This window comes from Henckelia pumila, chromosome 3, assembly GCF_033568475.1.
Source record: "Henckelia pumila isolate YLH828 chromosome 3, ASM3356847v2, whole genome shotgun sequence".
Lineage (NCBI taxonomy): Eukaryota > Viridiplantae > Streptophyta > Magnoliopsida > Lamiales > Gesneriaceae > Henckelia > Henckelia pumila.
Genome location: NC_133122.1, coordinates 118188825 through 118212723, shown reverse-complemented (window position 1 = coordinate 118212723; position 23899 = coordinate 118188825). Strand labels below are relative to the sequence as shown.

Sequence of the window (23899 nt, the reverse complement as noted above, 5' to 3'; positions counted from 1 at the left end):
GATTCACCACATACTTGCGAGTGTGGATATCCTATGCGATCTGAGGAGATATTAGTGTGACGAATCTCTGGCCAGAGTACTTGATGTGATTTAAGAAATGGTTTCTTAGTAGCACATGCGATGTCACTAATTTGATCTTCAAGATGTATTGCATAGTTATCGAATCTTGAGCGACTCTCGATATACCAATGGTTGTTGATTCGATCGGGATATTTGGATGAAGGGACCGTACTGTACGCTAACCAAAATCTACTGGTTCTTGTAGGCACTATCAGTGATACCTAGGGAATCATGGGGCGATGTTGCTAGGCGCTTTACCATGATTCGTTGGGCAAGTCGGAAATCATTGTTCCAAGTCACAAGGAGTTGTGAGCCCACGGCTAGCTGTATCCCTGAACCATTGAGGGTCACACAGTGTAATGGAGTTTTAATCCCCGTTGAGATAGTTAAATTTAAAGAGTTAAATTTAATGAATAAAGAAGTTGGACTTCTTAAATAAGAGTAAGGGAGTAGGATTTCCTAAAATGACATAGGGATGTACATTTTTGGAAACCACTGAATTCGGATTCAGGAAAATTTATCTTGACTTTAAAATGTGCAGAAATGGTTTCTGTGCACATTGGTAAAATCGGTTTATCAATCGGAGTCACGATGAATTTTATATTAATTTCTGAACATGCGGGCTTTGCTTGTCGGGCCTCAACTTATGACTAATGGGCCCTAAGGTGTTAGTGGCCTGCATTATAAATAAGTTATTGCAGTACAGAAATTACAGATAGTTGGTCATAATTTTGAGAGACAGTTTTCGAAAAAAACCCTAGCTCTCTCTAGAAATTCGGCCGCCCCTCCCTCTCTCTGTCAGAGATTTTCCGGTCTGTGATTTTGAATTGCAGACAGGATTAGCGAATCAAATTCGTTATTCTCTTCGCAGAAAACTTCTGATAGATTTTCTAGTGCAATCTATCAGAGGGATTAAACCTCCATTCGTGGACCTGATTGAAGGAAAGCTTGTTCATCAGTTCCAGGGAGATACAAGAAGCGCAGAGAAATCTGTGTGGTGTCCAATAATCTCGCTTCGAGATTGAAGGTAAAATTTAATAATAGTTATTTAATTTTACACACACTTATAATTTAATCGTTAAACGGTTGATACCCACACTATGGAATTGTTCCATAATAAAATTTTAAACTTCCGCTGCACCGGGTATCAATCGTGATTGATCTGAACGCCAGTTTTTCAACAGTGGTATCAGAGCCAGGTTGCTCAGATCAAACGATTAAATTAATCGATTGTACAAAAATTTTTGAGTCTTGTTTTTTTTTTTAAAAAACAAAATAAATATTTTAAATAAAAAAAAAAAAAAAAATTTTTCGGGCAAAACCCGGGCAGCGATTGGATCGCTGCCCGGTGGGGCAGCGACGGTCGCTGCCCCGGGCGGCGCACGGCGCCGCCCAAAGGGGGCGCACAGCGCCGCCCACGGCGGCGCACGTCGCCGCCCAGAGGCGGCGCTCAGCACCGCCAGGGCAGCGCTCGGCGCTGCCCAGGGGCGGCGCCAGGCGCCGCCAGGGCAGCGATTGTCGCTGCCCTAAAGGGGCAGCCGGGTTGCCCCGGCCCGCGCCCACGGGTGCGGGCCGGCCCGGGAGTGTCATGGGCGGCCCGCGGGAAAAATTATTTTTTTATTTAAATTAATTTTAATGTGTTAAAATTTTATTTTTGGTCCGGTCAAAAATTGTTTTTGATTGGTTCACGAGGCATCGGATCGAATTGTTCGAGTCCGAAAATTTTAAAATTGATTTTTGGATAAATTTGAATTTTTGGAAAATTTTAATATTTTATCCTTAAATTGAATTTTGAAATCAATTATTTTTGGTACATTTGATGATAAGATTTGATCTTATGTATATATTAAGTAAAATATGATTTTATTTATAAAATTAGATTCTGTAGATAAAATATGATTTTATTTAATAAAAGGTAAAATATGATTTTATATGTAAAATATGATTTTATATATAAAATATGATTTTATCCTGTTTAAATTTAAATTGTCATATGCATGATATCCAATAAATTAATTTTGAATTAAATGTTATTGGATAAGGATGATCGATTGCCATGACCAATTTTGTAGGTGTATGTTAGGAATTTACATTTGTTTTATTGTTGTTGGTTTTATTAATGGGCCTGGTTTATGGCCCAATATGAATGTCATATGTAATAAAAGTGGGCTTGGTTTATGGCCCGTTCCCACCCCTAAAATGTATCCCCTACTTGTCATTGCTATTTATTGTAAATACATTAGATTTAGTGGGAGATCAAGATTTGAAAATGGTGGGCCCAGCAGACAATAAAGACGAAGAAATGTAAATTGGAAGCTAATGTAATAGGATTGCATTGCATACTGCATATTACCTAGGATTGGACTAAGACTCGTGATTGGCAACCACGAGTCAATTAGAAATGGAATCGATCATCCTATATATAATATATGATATTAAGATTGTATGCATGTGTTGGAAAACTGGCGTTCAGATCAATCACGATTGATACCCGGTGCAGCGGAAGTTTAAAAATTTTATTATGGAACAATTCCATAGTGTAGGTATCAACCGTTTAACGATTAAATTATAAGTGTGTGTAAAATTAAATAACTATTATTAAATTTTACCTTCAATCTCGAAGCGAGATTATTGGACACCACACAGATTTCTCTGCGCTTCTTGTATCTCCCTGGAACTGATGAACAAGCTTTCCTTCAATCAGGTCCACGAATAGAGGTTTAATCCCTCTGATAGATTGCACTAGAAAATCTATCAGAAGTTTTCTACGAAGAGAATAAACGAATTTGATTCGCTATTCCAGACTGCAATTCAAAATCACAGACCGGAATTTCTCACGCAGAGAAGGGAGGGGGGCGGCCGAATTGAGAGGGGAGGCTAGGGTTTTTCGAAAAAATCCTGTCTCAATTATGACCAGTTGTGTTGTGATTTCTGTACTGCAATAACTTATTTATAATGCAGGCCACTAACACCTTAGGGCCCATTAGTCATAAGTTGAGGCCCGACAAGCAAAGCCCGCATGTTCAGAAATTAATATAAAATTCATGGTGACTCCAATTGATGAACCTATTTCACCAATGTGCACAGAAACCATTTCTGCACATTTTAAAGTCAAGATAAATTTTCCTGAATCCGAATTCAGTGATTTCCAAAAAAATGTCCATCCCTATGTCATTTTAGGAAATCCTACTCCCTTACTCTTATTTAAGAAGTCCAACTTCTTTATTCATTAAATTTAACTCTTTAAATTTAACTATCTCAACGGGGATTAAAACTCCATTACACTGTGTGACCCTCAATGGTTCAGGGATACAGCTAGCCGTGGGCTCACAACTCCTTGTGACTCGGAACAACGATTTCCGACTTGCCCAACGAATCATGGTAAAGCGCCTAGCAACATCGCCCCATGATTCCCTAGGTATCACTGATAGTGCCTACAAGAACCAGTAGATTTTGGTTAGCGTACAGTACGGTCCCTTCATCCATATATCCCGATCGAATCAACAACCATTGGTATATCGAGAGTCGCTCAAGATTCGATAACTATGCAATACATCTTGAAGATCAAATTAGTGACATCGCATGTGTTACTAAGAAACCATTTCTTAAATCACATCAAGTACTCTGGCCAGAGATTTGTCACACTAATATCTCTTTAGATCGCATAGGATATCCACACTCGCAAGTATGTGGTGAATCCTTGACAACAATGCATCGAATCCTATATGTATTGTAACTGTACCCAATCCCGACACCTGATGACCCCCATAGAGTCGGTAAACGAGTCAAAGCACAATACTAGCATATAGAGTCTCCATGATGTTTCAAGTAGTAAGGACTAATGGTGTACAACCAAAACCGCGGACTTTATCCACTCGATAAGTGATAACCACTTGGAAAGTCCGGATAGGGTAGTTCGATTATTCATCCTATGAATATCCATTTGCATGCTTCGAACATCTCCATGTTCCCTACCAATGAAACGTGGTACTCCGCATCGCAAATGCTAGTCTCAAACTCGAGCGATCCTTATCCTTATTCTCGGACGGCTCAATCGACTAGGAACAGTTTAGAATATACAGTGACTATAAGATGTATTTCATGATAGACATCCCCATGTTCTACCACATCTTACATACACTATAGTATATTCAAGGTCTTTATCAAAACAACAATAGTATATCACAATATAACAATATGAAGAAAGATAAAGTCATTGCCATTAATAAAAGTGTAAATTACATTAAACAAAAGATCGTTTGTACAAAGAGTCATCAAAGCCCATAGCCACAAGTTGGCTCACTGGGCACCCACTCTTTCAGCATGTTTTAGACATAATTGTATGAATCTGGCAAGCATACAATAAATTGAAAAATGATGAGACAAATTTTCATAATTAAAAATCCCTCATTTTAAATATGATTTAAAATTGATATCAAGATAAATAAAGGAAATTTGAATTTGTTTAAATGTTCCTACCTTCCATCAACGGTCAATGTATGTGATGCTACTCGCGGATACGGTCCGGCTCATATTATTGGGGGGGCCCGTCCGTCGAAAAGCTGTACATTGGATCGACACATGTTGTAAGTTGGGTGGAACTCCCATGGGATCGGCTCATATTATTGGGGGATCCACATGGCGACCGTCCATCACAACTTGATATTGATGGGTCATCTTGACATGTCACTATAAACGGCGTCATATTATTGGGCCCTTATTGGACATGAGGTAAATACATGGGGGTTGCTTTGGAAGCAATTGGGCTCTACCTTTTGAGAATTATGGTTGGCTGATATTATTCGGGACCATAAGTTTGTCAATTGGACTCCATGTTCTCACTAAGGAAAACAATTTCCCGTTTTCACTAGAGGGTAGTGAAATCGTTAAAATAGTGGGAGTGAGATTCATAGAATAAATTTCGCCTATTTTATGTCTTAGTAAATTGCTTAAACAATCATCGATAATTGTCTGTTTCATCTCAGTAATCCACATGTTTCTATTCTCCAACAAAACAAACTTATTGGCGCAAACAATACAGAATGATTCCATAAGTTAAGATTGTCCTAAGTTCGGAAAAGATTTTCTAAAGTGTTAGAAAAGGCTTCTCCGAAAACAGCCCCGGCTGATGTAACTGCCGAAAGGTTGGCCGAACTAGAGAAATGATTGGACCATGATCTCAAGGCCAAATGTTACATGCAAAATTGGACAAGTCTAAACAAGTTTGCCATCACTGCAAGAAACCCGGTCATTGGAAACGTAACTGCAAGGAATACCTCAAGCAGTTGCGAACTGCAAAGGGTATGTTTTACATTAAAATGTTTTTCTTAATACTACTTCTTGGGTATTGGATACCAGATGTAGATCTCATATTTGCAATGAGTTGCAAATGATGACAAGAAGTAATAGGCTAAGGATGGGTGAGACCCAGTCATGGCTCGGGAATGGTTCCAGAGATAAATCCAAAGCTATAGGAGACATTTTTGCAGAACAATTTTAAGTTTTTGAGAGATGTTTTATTTGTTCCAGATTTGATTAAAAACATTATTTCTGTTTCTATGCTTGATAGAGATAGTTATTCTTGCAATTTTGTGAATGGGATTTGCAATATTTACAAGAATGAATGTTTGATTGGAAATGGACAACTTGAAAATGATCTATACAACTTAAAACTAAAAGACGTTCCAATAAATTATGCTGATAAACCGGCAACAACAAACAAAAGGAAAATCGATAGCAAAAACCCGGCAAACCTTTGGCACGCTAGGCTAGGTCATATTTCCTCAAGGAGGATGAACAAGCTAGTGGGAGAGGGCATGTTTGATATGTCTGATATTAACTCTCTACCTACTTGTGAATCCTGCCTAAAAGGAAAAATGACTAAATCTCCTTTTAAGGGAAACCTGAGCGTAGTCAAAATCTGTTGGATTTGATCCATACAGATGTTTGTGGTCCATTTAGAGTTGGGACTCAATATGGCCACACCTACTTCATTACCTTTACTGATGATTATTCAAGGTATGGGTATTTATATTTAATGAAATATAAGTCTGAAGCATTTGAAAAGTTCAAAGAATTCAAGGCTGAAGTAGAAAACAAGATAGGTAAAAGTATTAAAGCACTTCGATCGGATCGAGGTGGAGAATACTTGAGTACCGAGTTTTTGGACTATCTAAAAGAGAATGGGATTCTCTCTCAGTGGACTCCTCCTATGACACCACAGCTTAATGGTGTATCGGAGTGTCATAATCGAACTTTGTTGGACATGGTTCGATCCATGATGAGCTTCACTGAGCTTCCACCTTCGTTTTGGGGCTATGCGCTTGAAACGGCGGTATTGTTGTTGAACAACGTCCACACTAAAGCAGTGGACAAAACACCATACGAGTTATGGAATGGCAAAGCTCCTAAGTATTCGTACTTGAGGATTTGGGGATGTCCTGCTTACGTGAAGCGGACAGTGGGAGATAAGTTGGATAGTCGATCCAGCTTATGTTATTTTGTAGGGTATCCGAAGAATTCAATCGGATATTATTTCTATTATCCTGCTGAAACAAAGGTGTTTGTTTCTAGGAATGCCACCTTCTTGGAGAAGGAGTTCTTATTGGATAAGAAAGGCGAGATGATGGAACTCGAAGAAGTTCGAGAAGAACCCGAAATACAAAATAACGATCATACGCCTCAGGAACCATTACTGGACACGCCTGAACCTAGAAGATCCGAGAGGACTTCTAGACCTCCTGTTCGATATGGTCTTCTTCTTGAAGGGGATCAAGATGAACCCGACATTGGATGTGATCCAAGAAACTTCAAGGAAGCAATTTCTGATGCGGATTCAAATTTATGGCTTGAAGCTATGCAGTCTGAATTGGATTCAATGCATAAAAACCAAGTTTGGTCTTTAGTAGATCCTCCTGATGGAATTGTTCCAATAGGGTGTAAATGGATCTACAAGAGAAAGCTTGGGCCTGATGGTAAGGTATTGACCTACAAGGCGCGATTGGTGGCGAAAGGTTACACTCAAAGACAAGGAGTTGACTATGATGAAACCTTTTCACCAGTTGCAATGTTCAAGTCCATAAGAATCCTTATTGCCATAGCTGCATGGTATGACTATGAGATATGGCAAATGGATGTGAAGACTGCTTTTCTTAATGGAGACATTAAGGAAGAAATCTATATGAAGCAGCCCGAGAGGTTCACATCCATGGGAAGCGAGCATAAGGTATGCAAGCTTCAGAGATCAATTTATGGTCTAAAACAAGCATCAAGAAGTTGGAACCAGAAATTTGATGAAACAATAAAAGATTTTGGTTTCATCGAGAACCCGGAGGAACCGTGCGTGTACAAGAAAGTAGTTAAGGATGCTGTGACATTCTTAGTACTTTATGTTGATGACATCCTACTCATTGGGAATGATGTAGGGATGTTGCAGTCAACAAAGATATGGTTATCAGGTAGATTCTCGATGAAGGATTTGGGTGAGGCATCCTACATTCTTGGGATACAGATCTATAGAGATAGATCTAAGAGAATGATAGGACTCAATCAACCTACATCGACACCATATTGAAACGGTTTTCAATGGATGGGTCCAAGAGAGGACATCTACCCATGTGTCATGGAGTTTCTTTATCCAAGTCTATGTGTCCCAAGACTGATGCAGAGATAGAGAATATGACACATGTACCATATGCGTCAGCTATAGGTAGTATCATGTATGGGATGATATCTACCAGACCGGATGTAGCATTTGCTCTGAGTGTCACGAGCAGATATCAGGCTAATCCTGGTCAAATGCATTGGAAAGCCGTGAAGGACATTCTTAAGTACTTACGAAGGACTAAGAATATGTTCATGGTATATGGAGGACGAGATCTGAAATTGGAAGGCTATACCGACTCTAGCTTCCAAAGTGACGTGGATGACTCGAAGTCAACCTCTGGATTTGTGTTCATGCTCAATGGCGGTGCTGTCTCTTGGAAGAGTTCCAAGCAGGACACCACAGCGGATTCCACCACTGAGGCTGAATACATTGCAGCATCAGCTGCTGCTAAAGAGTCCGTTTGGATGAGAAAGTTCGTCCAAGAGTTGGGCGTCATTCCTGAATTTGTTGGTCCAGTCCCGGTGTACTGTGACAACACGGGTGCCGTTGCTCAAGCAAAGGAACCAAGGTCTCATCAAAGATCCAAACACGTACTGAGGAAATACCACATCATCCGGGAGATTGTGGAAAGAGGAGACATCACTGAAGAACGAGTGGCCTCTACAGACAATATCGCTGATCCGCTTACTAAGCCCTTGCCAGGACCATTGTTTGACAAACATCGCGAAGCAATGGGTCTACGTAGTATGACTAGTTGGCTATAGGGCAAGTGGGAGATTGAAAGAGTGGGTGCCCAGTGAGCCAACTTGTGGCTATGGGCTTTGATGACTCTTTGTACAAACGATCTTTTGTTTAATGTAATTTACACTTTTATTAATGGCAATGACTTTATCTTTCTTCATATTGTTATATTGTGATATACTATTGTTGTTTTGATAAAGACCTTGAATATACTATAGTGTATGTAAGATGTGGTAGAACATGGGGATGTCTATCATGAAATACATCTTATAGTCACTGTATATTCTAAACTGTTCCTAGTCGATTGAGCCGTCCGAGAATAAGGATAAGGATCGCTCGAGTTTGAGACTAGCATTTGCGATGCGGAGTACCACGTTTCATTGGTAGGGAACATGGAGATGTTCGAAGCATGCAAATGGATATTCATAGGATGAATAATCGAACTACCCTATCCGGACTTTCCAAGTGGTTATCACTTATCGAGTGGATAAAGTCCGCGGTTTTGGTTGTACACCATTAGTCCTTACTACTTGAAACATCATGGAGACTCTATATGCTAGTACTGTGCTTTGACTCGTTTACCGACTCTATGGGGGTCATCAGGTGTCGGGATTGGGTACAGTTACAACACATATAGGAGTCGATGCATTGTTGTCAAGGATTCACCACATACTTGCGAGTGTGGATATCCTATGCGATCTGAGGAGATATTAGTGTGACGAATCTCTGGCCAGAGTACTTGATGTGATTTAAGAAATGGTTTCTTAGTAGCACATGCGATGTCACTAATTTGATCTTCAAGATGTATTGCATAGTTATCGAATCTTGAGCGACTCTCGATATACCAATGGTTGTTGATTCGATCGGGATATTTGGATGAAGGGACCGTACTGTACGCTAACCAAAATCTACTGGTTCTTGTAGGCACTATCAGTGATACCTAGGGAATCATGGGGCGATGTTGCTAGGCGCTTTACCATGATTCGTTGGGCAAGTCGGAAATCGTTGTTCCGAGTCACAAGGAGTTGTGAGCCCACGGCTAGCTGTATCCCTGAACCATTGAGGGTCACACAGTGTAATGGAGTTTTAATCCCCGTTGAGATAGTTAAATTTAAAGAGTTAAATTTAATGAATAAAGAAGTTGGACTTCTTAAATAAGAGTAAGGGAGTAGGATTTCCTAAAATGACATAGGGATGTACATTTTTGGAAACCACTGAATTCGGATTCAGAAAAATTTATCTTGACTTTAAAATGTGCAGAAATGGTTTCTGTGCACATTGGTAAAATCGGTTTATCAATCGGAGTCACGATGAATTTTATATTAATTTCTGAACATGCGGGCTTTGCTTGTCGGGCCTCAACTTATGACTAATGGGCCCTAAGGTGTTAGTGGCCTGCATTATAAATAAGTTATTGCAGTACAGAAATTACAGACAGTTGGTCATAATTTTGAGAGACAGTTTTCGAAAAAAACCCTAGCTCTCTCTAGAAATTCGGCCGCCCCTCCCTCTCTCTGTCAGAGATTTTCCGGTCTGTGATTTTGAATTGCAGACAGGATTAGCGAATCAAATTCGTTATTCTCTTCGCAGAAAACTTCTGATAGATTTTCTAGTGCAATCTATCAGAGGGATTAAACCTCCATTCGTGGACCTGATTGAAGGAAAGCTTGTTCATCAGTTCCAGGAAGATACAAGAAGCGCAGAGAAATCTGTGTGGTGTCCAATAATCTCGCTTCGAGATTGAAGGTAAAATTTAATAATAGTTATTTAATTTTACACACACTTATAATTTAATCGTTAAACGGTTGATACCCACACTATGGAATTGTTCCATAATAAAATTTTAAACTTCCGCTGCACCGGGTATCAATCGTGATTGATCTGAACGCCAGTTTTTCAACAGGCTTTGGGTACTCAGTTACACTTGAGCATAGCTTATCATCCACAGACTGACGGACAGTCTGAGCGTACTATTCAGACATTGGAGGACATGTTGAGAGCTGTAGTGCTTGATTTTGACACTAGTTGGAAAGAATCACTACCTCTTTGTGAATTCTCGTACAACAACAGCTATCAATCGAGTATAGGAATGACTCCTTTTGAAGCTTTATACGGAAGAAAATGTCGATCTCCTTTGTATTGGGATGATATTTCTGAAGTACCTGATACTGGTCCTGATATGATACGTGATATGAATGACCAGGTGAAGCTTATTCAGAAATGAATGAAGACAACTCAAGATAGACAGACGAAATATGCCAACATTCGACGTTGACCATTGTCTTTCGAACAGGGGGATCATGTATTTTTGAAGATTTCTCCGTTCAGAGGCACTGTCAGATTTGGCAAACGAGGAAAGTTGTCTCCATGCTACATTGGTCCTTATGAAATTCTGGAGAAAATAGGCAATCTCGCCTATCGATTAGCTCTTCCTCCATCGTTATCTGAAATACATGATGTCTTTCATGTATCGATGCTTCGAAAATATCTTGCTGATGAATCTCATGTGCTTCAATCTGATGAGGCTGAACTCGATGAAACTTTGAGTTATTTTGAAAAGCCAATTCAGATTCTTGATCGAAAAGAGAAGCAACTACGAACGAAGACTATTCCACTTGTGAAATTCCAGTGGAGTCGTCATGGTATTGAAGAAGCGACTTGGGAGACTGAATCAGATATGAGGCAAAGATTTCCAGAGATGTTCCAATGATGTGAATCTCCTTTAGTTTTTTGTTATCTGATATCTGTTATTTGATCTGTTGATATTACCTTCAGATTTCGAGGACGAAATCATGTCTTAGTGGGGGAGAATTGTAACGTCCGGAATTATTTAATTTTAATCCGAGAATAATTAATTTGGGAATATTTGGAGTTTTGATTTAAATTCTAATATTCTTAAATTGATTAGGATTGAAAATTGAATCAATGAGAAGCTGAGGACCAAATTGCAATTTTTGAATAGTTGAGGGGCTAAAGTGCAAATTCCATTACATTTATCAGAATTTGGTTGAAGATTCAGCATGTACACGTGTGGTTCACCACTTCTTCATCAAATTATTCAGAAAACAAGAAAGGAAACCGAGAGCAAAGATTTTCATATTTCAATCTTCATCTTCAAATTCACATATCTTGAGCTACGGACATTCGATTTCGATTCCGAAAGATGTTTTGGAATCCTCTTGACAAGACCTTCGATTTGATGTAAGTTTCTTCTTTGTTAATCAAGGTTGGAAAATTCGAATTTGACAGATATCAGATGTTGATATGAAGTGTTGTTGTTAAGCTTCGATCTTTTGTGTTCTTGAGATTGGATTGAAGATTGATTGTTATATCTTGTTCTTATGATCTCCAGCTATGATTCGATTGGTTTATCTGCTATTATCTTGAAGATTATGTTGGTTTTGAATCGTATATAGCTTTTATTGTTATTGATATGTTCGGAATTGCCGAAGTAATTCTGATATGCCGTCGAACTCTTGATTTGAAGTGATTTGCTATTGTTTTTGGATTCCGAAGTTGCTGAACTATTGACTGATGATTCCTTGATTGTTATGCTATTTTTTCAGTGCATAAATATATTATATAAACTCAAGAATTCGACGCCGAAACCGATAGGAGATAGAACAAGGTTGGTAAAGTTTGCCTTGAAGTTCTTGTTGAAGTTTGGGTTGATAGTGAGCAGACTTTGAGATGAGTTTTTGGTGATTGATCTTGTACAGATTTTGACAAGTTTGAAGACATCCTAAACACCATATTTGAAAGGTAATAGTGGACTATTATTTGATTGGGAATACAACTCGAGATGGTTTGTATCGAGTTCCCTTAAATCACATACTTGTTTGTTTATTTGCTCTTATGTGCTTTATTTTAAGTTGTTGAATAAGTTCTTGATATAATGAATGCTTTGATGATGATATATGTTGCATTAATTTTGAAGACTTATTCCTTGATTTTGAAATGAACGGAAACGTTCGAATAGACGATTTGAGGAATTGTATATGTATGGCCTGGGTGGTTGTTTTAGCCTAGCGTCTGATTTGCATATATGATTGCTTCGAAGTCTAGAGAAGAAAGATAAGTAACCCCACTCGATCAGGAGAGTCGGTGGATTAGATATGATATCTACTTCTCGGGATCCCAACCGACGAATGATGAAATGAACCTTGTTTTGAAAACATGCATTGTATTTACCTTTATATCATGATCTTGATATATGTTTGTTATGCATGTTTATTCGCTTTTACTGGGAAATATATTTCTCACCGGAGTTATCCGGCTATTTGTTGTGTTGTATGTGTCATGATGATAGGCGGAAGTGGATCCGGGCAAAAGCGGAATTGAAGAACAAGAGAGGAGAGATTAGCGTGATGATGCGGTATAGAAATGAAGTTGCTGTCTTATATGTTGAGAATAGGAGTTGAGGTTTTGAATTAGTAGACTTGAACTTTAGTTAAAGTGTTGATAGTTGATCTTGTAAACAAACACTTGAAATGGATGTTCTACTCTTGCATTGAGTTGTTAATGTATATACATGTTGTTGACTTGATATGATTTATATACCATGATGATGCTTTTGGGAGTTGATACAACATGTTTAGAACTTGATTCTTACTTTGTGCATGTTTTAGTAGATCAAAGGATCAAGTTTGACAGCAAGTTTTAGAGCTGGTTTTGAGCTGCGTTTTGTGGGCAGGAAACTGCCCAGGGCCGCGCCCGAGCTGCAGAAAACAGCAGCCCGAGCGCAGCCAGGGCAGTTGGCTACTGTTTTGAAACCAACAGGGTGCGCCCGAGCGGCGCATTTCAGCCGCTCGAGCGCAGCCCATTAAAAAAAAAAATTTCCCGCTTTGAATGTTTGGTGTTTGCTTATCTTTAATTCATGATCTTGGATTAATTTTTTGAATTTGAGAGATTAAGAACCGGGTCATCACAATGGGAGTCACTGATGCTGACATGGTGCGATGTGCTATCTTCATTTTGAAGGAGGATGCGTCACTTTGGTGGGAAGGAGAAATGATAGGGGTGAACTTGGAGACCCAGACTTGGGGCAAATTTCAGGACAATGTTCTTTGAGAAATACTTCACTGCAGAGGCTCGGGGTAGATTGATCCGGGAATTTATGAGTCTCCGTCAGGGAGACAAGTCTGTGGCTGAATATGTGAAGCAGTTCAAGAGAGGATGTCATTTCGTGCCCTTGATTGCAAATGACGAGCAGGAGAGGCTGAGGCACTTTACTGATGGGCTGCGACCGGACATCAAGCACGATGTGTTCATGGAGGATGTGGCAAACTATAGCGCGGCAGTGAACCGGGCCTTGAGATTTGAGCAGGGGAGGAAAGATATGCAAGCAGCTTATCAGCTTAAGAGACAGTTTCAGCAGCCCTTCAAAGGTCAGTCTTCGCAACCGGCGAAGAAACAATATACCGGGATGGCTAAGGGCCCAAATCCTCCCAGAACACAGCAGAGGCATCAGGGCCAGCAGAGGCCGCAGCAGATAGGGGCAGCTGCCCCAAATCTCGGAGGTATTCCCTTATGCAAGACTTGTCAGAAGCCTCATTCGGGGCAGTGCATGGCTGGTTCAGGAGTCTATTATAAGTGTAAGCTACCAGGGCATGTTGCGATGAATTTCCCTACTGTGAGGAACATCCCAGGGCGTGTTTATGTCATGCAGGCAGAGGAGGCTGGCCCAGACACATCTTTGATCATGGGTAATCCTAACATTTGTATTTAAGATTAAATAGTTTGCATGATTATTAGGATTGCATGGTAATTTCGTATTTATGTGGTATTGTTTGGGCTATTTGTTCTTGCATGTATAGTATAAGGGAAATGACTAGGAATTTGGGTAATAGTATACATAAGGGAATTGTTTTGAATTATGGGTTCAATTAAATTATTTTTAAGTTGTATGTGCGTTGGGACATTTTCTGAGTGCAGGGAAGATCCTCGTTAGAGGTAATGCTACATATGTTTTGCTAGACTCAAGAGCTACGCATTCGTTTATCTCTCAAGAATTTGTTAGGCGGGTAGGCATCATACCTGAGGATGCTGTTACGGGCTATGATGTTAGCTTGCCATCTAGAGAGATTCTTACTACCTCTAGTGTACTTAATGGTATTGAGTTGAAGCTTTAGGGGAATCTGATTAGAGCCGATCTAGTGGTTCTACCGATGTCAGGATTTGATCTCATTCTTGGCATGGATTGGTTATCAGTTAATGGAGCTTTGATAGATTTTCGGAGGCGATCAGTTTTAGTGAATCCGTCAGGCGGAGATTCTTTCATATTCCTTGCAGCTCAGAGCAGTGGTGCTTCGCATATCATATCTTATGTGCATGCGAAGAAGTTATTGCACAAGGGTTGCCACGATTTTCTTGCAAGTTTTGTAGTTGCAGTGGATGAGCCATCTTCTAGATCTATCACAGATGTGGAGATTGTTCGTGACTTTTTGGATGTCTTCCCAGATGATGTAGTAGGAATTCCACCAGTCAGAGAGGTGGAGTTCAACATTAAGCTATTGCTGGGTACTGTGCCTATCTCTATGGCACCGTATAGTCTTTCCCCCACTGAGATGAAAGAGTTGAGGGATCAGATACAGGAGCTTCTAGAGAAGGGATTTATTCTCCCCAGTGTGTCACCTTAGAGTGCACCGGTCTTATTTGTGAAGAAGGAAGATGGCAGAATGAGGCTTTGTATTGATTATCGAGAGTTGAACAGAGTCACAGTAAAGAATAAGTGTCCACTGTCAAGGATAGAAGATTTGTTTGATCAGTTGCAGGGAGCTTCAGTGTTTTCTAAGATCGATCTGCGATCAGAATATCATCAGTTACGAGTAAGAGAGGAGGATGCATCTAAGACTGCGTTTCGGACACGTTATGGGCATTACGAGTTTATGGTAATGCCGTTTGACCTGATTAATGCTCCAGTGGTTTTCATGGACCTCATGAACCGAGTCTTTAGGCCGTATCTTGATCAGTTCATCATTGTCTTCATTGACGATATCCTGATATATTAGAGGAGCATGGAGGAGCATAGACATCATTTGCAGACAGCTTTGCAGACATTGAGAGAGAACAAATTGTATGCAAAATTCAGAAAGTGCGAGTTTTGGCTCGATCAAGTGGCATTTTTAGGCTACATTGCTTCTAAGGAGGGCATAACAGTGGATCCATCGAAAGTTGAGGTGATCCAGAGTTGGGATAGTCCAAAGAATGCTTCTGAGATACAGAGTTTCTTGGGTTTAGCCGGTTACTATCGGAAGTTTATCAAGGGTTTCTCTTCCATAGCAGTAACCTTGACATCACTGACCAAGAAGAACACCAAGTATGTTTTTGGGTCCCGAGTGTCATAGGAGCATGATCAGCTTAAGGAGGAACTTAATTCTGCACCATTTTTGGCGATGCCAGTGGATCATGAGGAGTTTGTGGTATACACAGATGCATCTAAGATGGGCTTAGGCGTTGTTCTTATGCAGAGTGGTAAGGTGATTGCTTATGCGTCGAGACAATTGAAGACTCATGAGCAGAACTATCCAACGCATGACTTAGAACTTGCAACTGTTGTGTTTGCGCTCAAGATATGGAGACATTACTTGTACGGTGAGAAGTGCCATATTTTCACTGATCACAAGAGTTTCAAGTATTTCTTCACCAAGAAGGAGTTGAATATGAGACAGCGCCGGTGGTTGTAGTTAGTTAAGAATTATGAAAGTGACATTAGCTACCACCCGGGTAAAGCTAATGTAGTGGCCGATGCTTTGAGTTGGAAGACTTCAGTACTGTCTTTTGTTTCAGTTCAGCAACCTCTACAGGCTAAGATTCAGAGGTTTGACTTAGAGATATACTTTAGTGGTCATGCACCGAGTTTATCCGCTCTTGTAGTACAGCCGACTCTTAAAGATCGAATTCGAGAGGGACAGACCACTGATGAGCAGTTGCAGCGCATGAGGTGCAAGGATGAGTCGAAGGGTAGTCTTCTTTATACAGTGGATGATGGCATTGTTCAATACATAGGACGTATGTGGGTGCCGAGTACTGATAAGTTGAGATCAGATATCATGACAGAGGCACACGCATCTCCGTATTCCATCCATCCTAGGAGCACGAAGATGTACCGCGATTTGAGGACCTTATATTGGTGGCCGGCTATGAAGAGAGATATTGTTCGGTTTGTTTCCGAGTGCTTGACTTGTCAGCAAGTCAAGGTAGAGCATCAGCGACCAGCGGGATTGCTACGATCACTTCCTATTCCGGAGTGGAAATGAGAGAATATCTCTATGGATTTTGTAATGGGACTATCGAGGAGTGCTAGAGGATCGACAACGATTTGGGTGATTGTCGATCGACTCACCAAATCTGCGCATTTTTTGCCAGTGAGAACTACTTTTACTATGACTTAGTTTGCAAAGCTTTACATCAAGGAGATAGTCAAACTTCAAGGTATTCCAGTTTCTATCGTGTCAGACCGAGATTCGAGATTTACTTCCGTATTTTGGAAGAGTCTGCATATAGCTTTGTGGAATAAGTTACTATTTAGCACTGCTTTTCATCCTCAGACAGATGGTCAGACGGAGAGGGTGATCCAGGCACTTGAGGATCTGTTCGAGAGCATGTGTGATCGACTTCCAGGGCTCATGGGAGTCGAGATTATTTTTAGTGGAATTTACCTATAACAACAGCTTTCAGGCATCCATAGGTATGGCTCCGTTCAAGGCTCTCTACGGGAGACGATGTAGATCTCCTGTTCATTGGGACGAGGTTGGAGAGAGGGTTCTTCTTGGACCCGAGTTAGTACAACAGACAACGGATATTGTGTGTAGCACCCGGAATTTTTAATACGTAAATTCGCATGCATAATTAGGAATCTTAATTATTTAAATTTAGAAATATGGGTTAAATGATATTTATGTGTATCATGTGCATGATTTAAGTTATTTTTTGCATTTAACCCATAATTATGAAAAGTTTAGATTTTTAAAAAATTTATGATTTTGATTGCGTAGACGGGACCGTGGACGGATGAGATACTTATTTTTCACCCAAATTATTTTAGGAGATTTTTAGTAGCCATAAATTATTATTTTGAAGTTTTTATTCCCAAAATTTATGATATTTTATTTATGTATTTTAGAAAGCTCGTTTTTAGCCAAAATAAGCCATTTTAATGACTTTTAAAAATCCTTTAAATTTTAATTTCGAGATTTAAGTTATTTTATCAACATGATAATTTTATTATGATTTTTATTAAGTATTATATATATAAATTATGTAATTATCTCCTAATTAACATATTATCAACCTAAAAATCTATTTTCACTAAACCTAAACTCAAAAATCACGTAAAATCTCTCATGCCGCCACCTTCATGTTCAACCTTCCCTTCCATGACCAGCAGTAGTAGAACCTTCCATAGGCGATTTCTTCAAGTTTTCTTAGAGATTTTATCCGATCCGAAGTTCCGGAGCTCCGTACACGCGATATTCTTCAATAAAAATTAACAAGTCAAGTTTAATTCTTTAATTTTCTCACCATATAAGCTACATAATTGTTCATGCATCAGAAACTTTTGATCTAGCATGTTACATCACGAAATTTTATGAAGTTTTTGCATAGGTTCCTTAGATGCTCACGGTTTTGCATGTTTACTTGCATGAAATTCACGTTTTCTGTCATGGTGAGGAAATAGGCTGCTAGATCCAAGTTGATAGAGTGTATCAGGTCCTTAGGATCAAGCTAGATCAGATTTTTAAGGTGTAATAGGCTCTTTGTGGGTTTGGGGGCTGGTTCGGGTCTTTTCTGTGGTCCGGGTCGGGTTTTTGGGTCATGTCGGGTCAATTCAGTAGGGTCTGGGTCCGGGTTAGGTGAGTCGAGCTCGGGTATTTTATTTTTTTTAGTATTTATTAGTTTAAGTGGTTTTTGGGCCAAGTTTGTTAAATAGAAAATTATTTGGCCTTTCAAATAATTTTATTTGGGTCTTAAATAATTTATTTAATTTAGCCCAATGATTTTTATGGGCTTGGGGGCCATGAAAATTTTTGGGCCAGTCTGTGAATTTTGGGCCAGTCTAAGAGTTTATTGAGCTTAATTAAGTTAATGGGCTTAAATATTTTTATTTAGTCACAGTTAAGTTTATGTAATTTATTTGGGCTAAAATATGGTTTTTGAGCTTAGTTTAAGTTAATGGGCTTAAATGCTTTATTTAGGCCCAATTTTTTAATTAAGGGCTTTTTATTTAAGAATTAAGTTAGAAATTGGGCTTTTATTTAGTAATGGGCCACATTAAGATTTTATGGGCTTAGAGTGAGTGATCAGCAGCCTGAACCAACCCATGAAAATTTACTAAGTCCGAAATATATATTTAATTTATTTTATGCATGAAAGTTATTTTTAAGTATAAGTATTTTTATTATAAAAATTAATTAAATATATATTACGGACACCTTTTCAGTGCATGCATACATGAAATATTCAATTATATATGATCATGAATAAGAGTTGAACAATAAAATATTTTTATGATGAGAGTTGAAGTGGTGTGACAACACAGTTCAGAGGTGGTTTACCACCAGCACAGTTCAGGAGGTAGTTTACTACCGACATAGAGGTGACTTGTCATCGCCACGTACATTGGTTTAGGAGACTGATCAGTCGGCACAGATTTAGTCACACTCACGGATATATACATAGACCGTTTAGAAAATAATATGCTCAACTATGTTCAGTAAGCTCAGTATGTTCAGTAATGATTATGTTCAGTCAGATACCCACGATATTTTTATCATGCATGCATGTTCATGTACGTATATGTATCAGTATGCTTATGTGATGCATTATTTTAATCCTTGTTATGATAAAGGTTTAGACAAGTTGAGCCTCTAGGCTCACTACGCTTATATGGTTCAGGTGAGCATTATGATTTCCTATATAGCTTCTACTGGTGGTAAGGACGTATGAGCAAGCTGGCAGTGGACCCCGTGATCGGCGCCTTCGCAGTGTTTTCATGTCGTGTTTAGATACAATTTATCAGGGTTTTAAACAAAGTTTCGTGTTTATTTTAGTGCATAATTTATGAATTTTCAGTACAAATATTATTTTATTATTGCATGACATTTACTTTATTCATGCATGATTTAAGATTTTTATTAAATAATTGATCATGTTTATTTAAGTCATTTATGAGAGTCTTAAATTGGTAGTATTATTTTTAATGTTTATACATATATGTATGGGCATATATGTATAGCAATATTTTTCATATAAAAAAAAATTTCCGCATTTTAATAGCATCAGTCGTTTCATTGTGACTCAGATCAGAGAGCGGATGAAAACCACACAGATGTTAGAGTAGGTGCCCGTCGAGCCAATGTGTTGGCCGATGGTCCTTGAGAGAACTCTTGTATGACAATCTTTATTTTAATAATATTTTACATTATTTAATTTGGCACTTCTTTATCTTTATACCCATGCTAGCTGCATAGATAAAGCCCTTGAATATACAAATAGTAGAAAAAATATGAGATGGTCATGTGATGACTATCATAAAACTCATATTTGGAATACTGTATATTCTAAACTGTTCCTAGTCGATTCAGCCAGCATAAAGAAAGATAAAGGCCGCTCGAGCTTGAGACTAGTATTTGCGATGTGAGTACCATGTTTCATTGGTAGGAGACATGAAGATATCCAAGCATGCAAATAGGTGCTCCTTGTAGAGTGCACTGAACAACCCTCCCTAAAGGACTTTCCAAGTGGTTCTCACTTATCGAGTAGAGAAGTCCTAGTTTTTGGTTGTACACCATTAGTCCTTATGACTTGGGACAACATGGAGACTCTATATGCTAGTTTTTCACTTTGACTTGTTTACCGATTCATCTGGGGTCATCAGGTTGCAATGTTGGGTGTTGTGATGAAACATATAGGAGTCAATGCATTGTAGTCGGGGATTCACCGCTTACCTACGAGTATGGATATCCTATGTGTTCTCATGCATGCGTAGCTTGAAATCTCTGATCAGAGTAGGTGGTAATTAAGAAAGGGGTTTCTTGAATTACACCTTCGATGCAACTACGGCATGACACATAGTTATCGATTCAATGACAACTCTCGATAAACCAATGGTTGTCGAATCGGTCGGGATATATGAGTTGAAGGGACCGTACTGTATGCTAATCATAATTGATTGGTTCTTGCAGGCACTATCATTTGATACCTAGGGAGTCATGTAAGCAATGCTGCTAGACTTTTTACATGACTGGTTGGGTACTACTAGACTTGAGTTTTCTGACGTTCTTATTATCAAGGAGTTGATCAATAAGAATGGAGCTATATATGGTATGCTCATATAAGGGACTTGTTGATCTCGAATCACATGGAGATGTGAACCCACTGCTAGTTGTATCAATGAACCATTGAGGGTCACACAAGTACTAGCTTTCTAGATCCCGTTGAGATTAAAATTAGTTCAATGTGTTGAACTACTTATAAAGGAGTTTATAAGTAAAATAAATTAGAAGTTTGACTTCTAAATTGGAGAATAAATGGAATAAGTATCTTTTAATTTGTGAATGTGTTCCAAGATTAAAAGTTGACTTAAAATAATTAGCTTATGAAAATGGTGATTTTCTAAACTATTATTTTGAACTTAGTTAATTAATTCAAGTGTTGAATTAATTTAACACTAGTAGACTTTGTAATGTAAAAATAATTAAATTAATTCAAGTGTTGAATTAATTAAACACTATTGAGTCTAGTAGAGCTCAAATTAATATATTGTTGAATAATTATATACTAGTGGACTTGAATGAGTTCAAGTTAGATTTAATTAATTATTTAAACTTAATTGGGATTAAGTTTAATGTTTAATTAAATAAGTTCATAAAACATATATATATATATATATTCAAAATATATATATATATGCATATATAATATGTGTGTGATGGAATTTGAAGGGTTGGAAGATTGGATGCAATTTTCCATGCAAGTCTTGCACTTTTCTATGCATGGTTTTAATTGTATCTATTTAATCCTTCTCCATTAATATATTATACACACATTCATATATTCCATTCCATTCAAGGAAGTGGCCGAACACTCCATTAGTTTTTCTCCAAATTTTCTTTCAACTTTTTGTGGAAGAAAGAAAATAAAATCTCATTGCAAAATTCTTTGAATATTCTATTTCATATTTAGAGCGGATCTAGATCGTCTAGTCGTGGACCTAATTCGAAGGCTTGAAGTGTTGAATTCATTTTGAGCAAGGAGTGCTCTTGGAAGCTTGTAGATAGTGTCTACCATTTCAAGAGCCTAGTTGTTTATCAACTTGGTTGGAGCCATAAATCAATTTTGAGATTGATAGGTAAAATTCTAAACACCCTATGGTTGTTTAATTTTTTAATGCTACACAAGTGCTCGGATCTCTTTTTGTTAAATTTTTAAAAAAAATCCGCTGCATTTTCGGGCACGAGTTAACCGATCTCCTACAGTGGTATCAGAGCCTAGGTTACTCTTTTGTGTAGCATTTGATGGATATTATATTGAGGTCAATTTCTAACCGCATGAAAAAAATCAAGATCTATCAATTTTGGGGATGTTTTTATAAAAAAAATTTTGATTTCGGGCAGCCTATGGGCTGCCCCATATTTTAATAAAAAAAAATCTTTTTTAGGTTGGCCGAAATCCGGCGACGGTGCTCCGGCAACGACTATGACGACATTGGTATTCCAAAAGGTGTTTTGTGATATCCAAGTGTCATAAGCCCTAAGTTGTTGAGATTGTAGAAGTTGATATTTTTGTGAAAAATTGAAATTTTAAATTGTGTATTTTCTCATAAAATAAATAATTAAAGTGGGACTTTGATTATTTATAGTAAATGGTGATTTACAAGAAATTCGATTATAAATAAATTAATTAGAAAGTAAACAAAGGTGTTTGTTTATTTTGTTAATTTAATTTATAATTGTGGTGGTTAGTGATTGTACCAAGATATATAATATTTGATCAATTGATTATTGAGATAATTAATTGATGATGTATGACATGTGATATTATGCATGAAGGATGATCAAAAGCTCAAGACCAATTTGCTAGGTGTATGCTAGGATATTTTGTGTTGAATGGTTGTAATAATTATCAAATTATAAAGTGGGCTTGGTTTATGGCCCGTTCCCACCCCATGAGATGTATCCCTATTTGCCATGAATATTTTAATATAAAATATTTGATAGTGGAAGTTCAAGATTGGAAGATGGTGGGCCATGATGAATTATGAAGATCCAAGACATGTAAATATTGGAAGCTTATGTAATTGTTGCATTTGCATCCCATGCATTCCATAGGAATTGGACCTAGGCCCGTGTTTGGCTCACACGGGCCGAATAGTTTTGGGGCAATTGATCATCTTTGTTAATTTACTGTTTATAATATATGCATGATATATTATAAATAATGAGTATGTGTGTTATTATTTTATAATAACAAAGTTGCATGAATCCGGCAAACATACGATCAAACATGACGAGTTTTTAAAATTAACGATGAGACTATTTCAAAATTAAAAACCCTCATTTTGAATTTGATTCAAAATTTATATCAAGCCCGAAAAGGGGAATTATAAATTTTTTATAATTTCCATGTCTTCCATCGACAATGGATGCATGACGAATGCTACCCGTATTCAATGCTTGGCTCATATTATTGGGGGGCTTGGATGCTGGAAAGCTGTGACATCCATTGACATGGTGATGTGATCTACGTGGAACTCCCATGACTTCGGCTCATATTATTGGGGAACTCATGGAGACCGTCCATTAAGGTTCGATATCGATGGGTAAGGCTTGACACGTAAAGATGAACGACGTCATTTTATTGGGTCCTAATCAAGCGTGAGACAAAAGTTTACGTAAGGGTTGCATGGAGATGCAATTGGAAACTACTTTTTAGGAATTGTGATTGGCTGATATTATTCGAGATCATGATTGGATAATTTGACCTTATGTACCTACTGAGGAAAGGAGTTTTCCGTTTTCATTAGAGGGTAGTGAAAATGTCAAAACAGTGGGAGCGAATATTTATAAAGTAAAAGTCATACTTTATATCTTACTAAATATTTTAAAATAGTCATTAACATTTATCTGTTATTATTTTTCAGTACTAGTTTTTTTGACAATGTCATCAATTCACAATCCGTTATCTACAATACTCGACAAACATATACTGACTGGTCCGAATTACCTTGATTGGCTAAGAAATCTGAAAATTGTCTTAAACTCAAAAAAGATTGCATATGCACTTGAAAAGTCGCCCCCTGCTGAGGCTCTGACTGGATGTAGCCCTGCTGAGCTACAAATTTACAAGGATTGGTGTGACCATGACTTGAAAGCTAAGTGTTATATGCTGGGTTCAATGTCCGATAAACTGCAGAGGCGTTTTGAGGATGCTATGAATGCTGCTGACATTCATTTGCATCTCAAAGAGCTCTTTGATAAGAAAGCACGCCTG

General features: G+C 38.2%; 2 protein-coding genes across 2 annotated transcripts; both read left to right on the top strand.

Annotated features, from left to right (window-relative positions):
• Positions 1-13466: 13466 nt before the first annotated feature.
• Positions 13467-15045, top strand: LOC140889376 (uncharacterized). The gene is made up of 2 exons (XM_073297091.1): positions 13467-14112; positions 14582-15045. Exons 1-2 carry the CDS (start codon positions 13467-13469, stop codon positions 15043-15045), a joined length of 1110 nt encoding a protein of 369 aa, XP_073153192.1.
• Positions 15046-15423: 378 nt separating this feature from the next.
• Positions 15424-16665, top strand: LOC140889375 (uncharacterized). Its single transcript, XM_073297090.1, has 3 exons — positions 15424-15690; positions 15754-15885; positions 16213-16665. The coding sequence occupies exons 1-3, from the start codon at positions 15424-15426 to the stop codon at positions 16663-16665; spliced, it is 852 nt and encodes a 283-aa protein (XP_073153191.1).
• The last annotated feature ends 7234 nt before the right edge of the window (positions 16666-23899 follow it).

Coding starts and splice junctions, on each gene's coding strand:
- LOC140889376 (XM_073297091.1), top strand. CDS start 13,467: ATGTTCTTTGAGAAATACTTCACTGCAGAGGCTCGGGGTAGATTGATC. Junction 14,113..14,581: donor AGACACATCTTTGATCATGG/GTAATCCTAACA, acceptor TACCGATGTCAG/GATTTGATCTCATTCTTGGC.
- LOC140889375 (XM_073297090.1), top strand. CDS start 15,424: ATGGAGGAGCATAGACATCATTTGCAGACAGCTTTGCAGACATTGAGA. Junction 15,691..15,753: donor AGGGTTTCTCTTCCATAGCA/GTAACCTTGACA, acceptor CGAGTGTCATAG/GAGCATGATCAGCTTAAGGA. Junction 15,886..16,212: donor TTCTTATGCAGAGTGGTAAG/GTGATTGCTTAT, acceptor CAACCTCTACAG/GCTAAGATTCAGAGGTTTGA.